The sequence below is a fragment of the Salvelinus namaycush genome, chromosome 1, assembly GCF_016432855.1.
Source record: "Salvelinus namaycush isolate Seneca chromosome 1, SaNama_1.0, whole genome shotgun sequence".
Lineage (NCBI taxonomy): Eukaryota > Metazoa > Chordata > Actinopteri > Salmoniformes > Salmonidae > Salvelinus > Salvelinus namaycush.
The window spans coordinates 68,703,821-68,708,445 of NC_052307.1; the positions used below are offsets into that span (position 1 = coordinate 68,703,821).

Consider the following 4,625-nt stretch of genomic DNA (forward strand, 5'->3'; position numbering starts at 1 on the left):
ATTCATAACTGCAGCTCTCTAAACGTAGTTTCACCATCTTCCTGATTCCACAGGCAAACTACCCAGGCGACATTGATATCTCAAGCATTCATGTCTGTTATCCAACCAACCAAGCCCAATGATTGGTTGCTTCCAACTGTATTCACCCCCCAACAGTTTATCAAGCGTATAACTCCTGTGAGAGTCAATCTCAGTCAGCACAGAGGTAAATGAACCAGGGCCATGCTTTATGACAAACTCAACAGCCTGAACACAACAGAATGCCTGAGTGTGATAAAGAAACCCATTGGTGAAAGCCCAACAGTGTTATCCTATCTAGCATGTCAGTGGTTTAGCTGCAGGGTGCACAGCAGTAATCCTTCATTGGGCTTGCAGAGTGTGATCCCACTGCCAAGCTGTTATTGCATTCATCTGAGAAAACAATATTGTTCACAGTCAATGGAAGTCAGTAGGCTATTACCAATGAGCTCATTTCCATGGAAACAAGATGATGATGAGAGTTCTCATTCAGGTTTAATGCAAATGGGTCAATTTATTTCATATGTCTACATTTATATCTAGGAATAGAATGTATCCTTCACTTTCCCTTTCTAACACAACGGAAATAACAACCATTACTGAACATGGATGTGTTTTTCATTATAAAATGTGAACACATTATCACTCCTCAGCTATACCTCAGATATGGCTGATTACAAATGATTGCAGTCTGTCTTAAGTGCCAAATGCCTCCATTGACAAAGCATTATTTGCAGAACAATTTACTGCAAACCCTGTATAGGAACACGTCTGCACAGTCATCAACAGATCTATTGTGTACCCCCAATCTATCAGTTCTTCTGTCTGAGTATTTGGGTGTATTGAGAGGCGTAGGATTGCCTGCTCTGCTGAGCCTCTATCTCTGACTCATACTCCTCCTCTTCATCCTCCTCCTCCTCCTCTACAACCCTCTGGCGCTGTAGGATGCTGCTACGGGACTGTGAACAGGAGATGGGTTAAAGACTTGGAACAGTCTTGTAAAGGAAACTAAATATACCTGTCTGTACAGGACAGTAATGACTGTTAACTTTATCAGTGTATGTTTCTCTCTTTCATTCATTATTGTGGGGGTCTATGTTTTTGTCTGTAATGCTAGCAGCAGATGCAATCTTACCTTCTTGGCTGATTCAGCAGTGTGTTTGAGGCTGGAGCCCAGGGTGGGACTAGGCTGGTGGGCCATAGAGGAGGGCAGCAGGGTCTGGTTGTCCAGAGGACCTTCAGACACCCTGATCCTCCCAGTGAACAGCTGTTGAGACCGGGGAGATGATCAGCCCTGTAGCCCCATAACTGGAACTCTCACCTCTCAGTCATGCTGTCCAGGTTCTGGAAGGTGTGTGCGTGTGCGTGTGTGTGTGTGTCTAACCTCCAGGTCCTTGTCTATGTCCATGCTGTCCAGGTTCTGGAAGGTGTGTGTGTAGACCTCAAGAGCCTTGGCATGGAACACCATCTCCACTGTGATGAAGTCTGTGAAGATCCTCTGGAAGAAGACCTAGTATTATTGTCACTGTAAGAGGATGGACATGCCTGGGGATGGCTGGAACACGTGCGAGTGAGTGTGTGTGTGTTGTGTTCATATGTGTGTTGTGGTTTAAGACCAACCTTGATGTCCTCCAGTTTCTGTCTCTGGAAGTCACTGATGGTCTCCTCCAGTTGTCTGGTGCTGCGGTGAGCATCGTTGGTCGCCTTCTGAGCATTCACCTCTGCCTGAAAGTCAAACAGCAAAGGAATACTACAACTGTACTAGAAACTTGAAAGAGAGATTATTTTTTATGACAGCTACCAAAACCTCTGGTGGTCCACCACATAACAAGATCTCATCAATGGTCAGATATCTGCATCGTTGCAGTGTTGAAGGTGTTGTTGATGTGACAGGGGAGGTTCCAGAGAAATCATGTTACCTGTGACTGAAAACATTGGATAAGGTATTGAAGCATGACTAGAACAGAACATCTACATTTCTAAAACATCTCAGAGACCAGGTTAGCTGATTTGAACCTGTCACTCAAAGTACCACTCATAGAGTAAATATTGCTGACAAACATACGTTTGTCACAGGCAATACGTCATATTTTTCAATTCTGTGTCTTGACATAAGGATTGTTGACGTAAATACTATAATCATGCTGGAATTCTGCCACTCTTGTCGAGTTATATGTAGATATGAATAGACTGGGATAAAGGATACAATTCTTTGTCTATCAGAGGGATTCTTCTGTTGGAGTTTCTCCAGTTTCTGCAGCTCTTTCAGCGCTCTGTCCCGATCAGCATTGAACCTCTTCAGATCCGCCTGTATGTCAGAGATATGACCAGTCCATGAAGCTTCAAACACACTGTCTCAAAAGAGACTGCCTATTCATTCACTGCCATTGTTCTGCCATGAGAGGCTGTGAAGAGTGTGTGAAGTGACAATGAGACAGAGAGAGACAGAGAGTAAGAGACAAAGATAGTGTGTGTGTGTGTGTGTGTGTGTGTGTGCGTGCGTGCGTGCGTGCGTGCGTGCGTGCGTGCGTGCGTGCGTGCATGAGGGATCTGTATTTTGTCTGGTAATTACTGTATGAAATCTACAGTGTGTTCGTTTCCATGTGTGAGGACTTACTCTCTTGTTTTCAACAATATCTCCGTAGGCTTTGAGGGGAGTGACGACTTTGCTCTCCAGCCTCTCTACCTGTTAGGGGTAGACACAGTAAACAGACTTTCGTCTTCAAAACAACAGTATTTCAAGGTGTGAGAAACAAATTGTTGTGTTTTTGATGGGTAAAAATGGCTCGAAACCAACACTGTCTTTGCACACTATATACAGTGTTGTAGTATTCCTTTGGCACTTAAGACTGAGTAACACCCATAATGCCTTTATTTATTTATTATGATGTTTCGTTAACCCTTACACTAACCTAGTAGATGCACCATGGCCACCCACATCCTCTACCACTAATACCAGTGGCGGGGAAGCTACTCTAAAGCTGCCCTGAAGAAAATCTAGTTTACTGACCTAATGTTTCTTTGACAAAGTAGTTCACTACATCCAAACTACTTTGTTATAAATTATCATAAATAAACCTGAAATGTCATAGATTACAAATTGCAATAAATATCAAATCAATAACAGACCACTCTGGAGTCAGATTAACAGAATGTGTAATTAAGACTATACACAAAAACTCTTTCAAGTGACATTTAGGTAAGTCTGATGCTGAAAAATAAAGGAAATGATTGCCTACTTTAGACTTATTTTATTTAATTTTTGCAAAAAACGTAGTGTAATTCCAGTAGTTAGCTACACCACTAAATGGCAACAAACAAAAAGAATTACCACTGAAAACCCTACCAAGAATTGAATTTAGTTCAACTACCACAAAGCTACTGCAAAATGAAGTTATATTACTAGTTGAACTGGCCTATATGTAGTTCACTACTCCCCAACAGCCCCTGACCTCTCACCCCTCACCTCCGCCTGGCGGTAGTCCTGCACCATGGCCAGGTCTTCAGCCAGGTTTTTCAGACAGGTACGGAGCTCTGGGTCCTCAGTATTCGAGAAGTCATTGAGCTGTCTGACCAGCATGTCAGCCTGGTCCCTCAGCTTGGCTGTCTTCCTGGTGTAAGAGGCCAGCAGGCTGCAGAACTGACCCAGGTACTTCTCAGCATGGCTCACTGTCAGCTCCATGCTCTTTATCTGTCTGTCTCTGGACAAAAGATGAAGAGTTATGAAGGGTCAGGGGTTTCAGCTAACTATAGACCTCCAGGAAGTTTTAGGGTCGTGTTTGTGATAAACGCTAGATGAGCCAAATAGCAGTACACATCCCTTTAGCATTATTAATCTGTGAAACAGGTGTGTTTCCAAAGGCACACTCACATGACATAAAGTATTCTCATAACGCAAACTTCTCCATACATAATCTAGGCCCATTTACCACTTTAGCCGTGGTTTATACACATAATTGTGGAATGGCAGTATATAGTGAAACATTATATGGTTAGCTATAGAACTAGTACTGCATCAAACACACCCTGCATCAAATGAAGAATCAACCGATTGGCTAGATGTTGACTATGTAGAGCCGTTTGGTCCATGCTAGCTTTTCCTGCTGCAGTACTGTGGTTTATTAAAGCAGTATAGCTAACCAACACAGGTGTTACCAAGTAATAGTGGTACATTAAACCATATATGCATGTAACGAGGGCAACTACCTTGAGAAGATGGTGTTCATGTTGGATTTGCTGAAGCGTCACTTCACCTCACTGTTTAGCTGCGTTATTTGCCATAGCCAAGCTCTCGCCTGCCCCAGGTTACGAGCTAGTTTGTTGCTATAGAAACGACAACACGGAAGAGTGAGTTTTTGGGGTGTAAGTGATGGTTATGGCCACATGGTGGAAGCAGCGTCTCATTAGCAACATAAGCCCCGACAGGAGCCGAGACAGGCTTTACAAGGCAGCCTTACAGAAGAATAAAACGTAACCCCATCCCTCAGGTCTATTAAAGAGCGTGGTAAAACTGATGTTTTAAAAACTCACTCTCACCCTTTCTTTCTCTCTTTCTCTCTCTGCTCTTGCTCTCTCTCTGACTCACTCGCTCATACACTTCATCACAC

At 43.3% G+C, this 4,625-nt stretch overlaps 1 protein-coding gene across 1 annotated transcript; it reads right to left on the reverse strand.

The window, feature by feature from the left end:
- Positions 1–830: 830 nt before the first annotated feature.
- On the reverse strand, positions 831–4,244 carry LOC120052739 (CBY1-interacting BAR domain-containing protein 2-like). The gene is made up of 9 exons (XM_038999830.1): positions 4,225–4,244; positions 3,485–3,719; positions 2,636–2,704; positions 2,225–2,326; positions 1,938–1,943; positions 1,639–1,743; positions 1,403–1,516; positions 1,154–1,285; positions 831–977 (listed from the first exon to the last, which is right to left on the reverse strand). The coding sequence occupies exons 1-9, from the start codon at positions 4,242–4,244 to the stop codon at positions 831–833; spliced, it is 930 nt and encodes a 309-aa protein (XP_038855758.1).
- Between the last annotated feature and the right edge of the window lie 381 nt (positions 4,245–4,625).

Excerpts from the sequence above, each read along its gene's own strand:
- LOC120052739 (XM_038999830.1), bottom strand. The coding sequence starts at position 4,244 with ATGAACACCATCTTCTCAAG. Across the intron at positions 2,705-3,484 it reads AGGACTACCGCCAGGCGGAG|GTAGAGAGGCTGGAGAGCAA; the intron begins GTGAGGGGTGAG and ends TACCCCTAACAG. Across the intron at positions 2,327-2,635 it reads ATATTGTTGAAAACAAGAGA|GCGGATCTGAAGAGGTTCAA; the intron begins GTAAGTCCTCAC and ends TCTGACATACAG.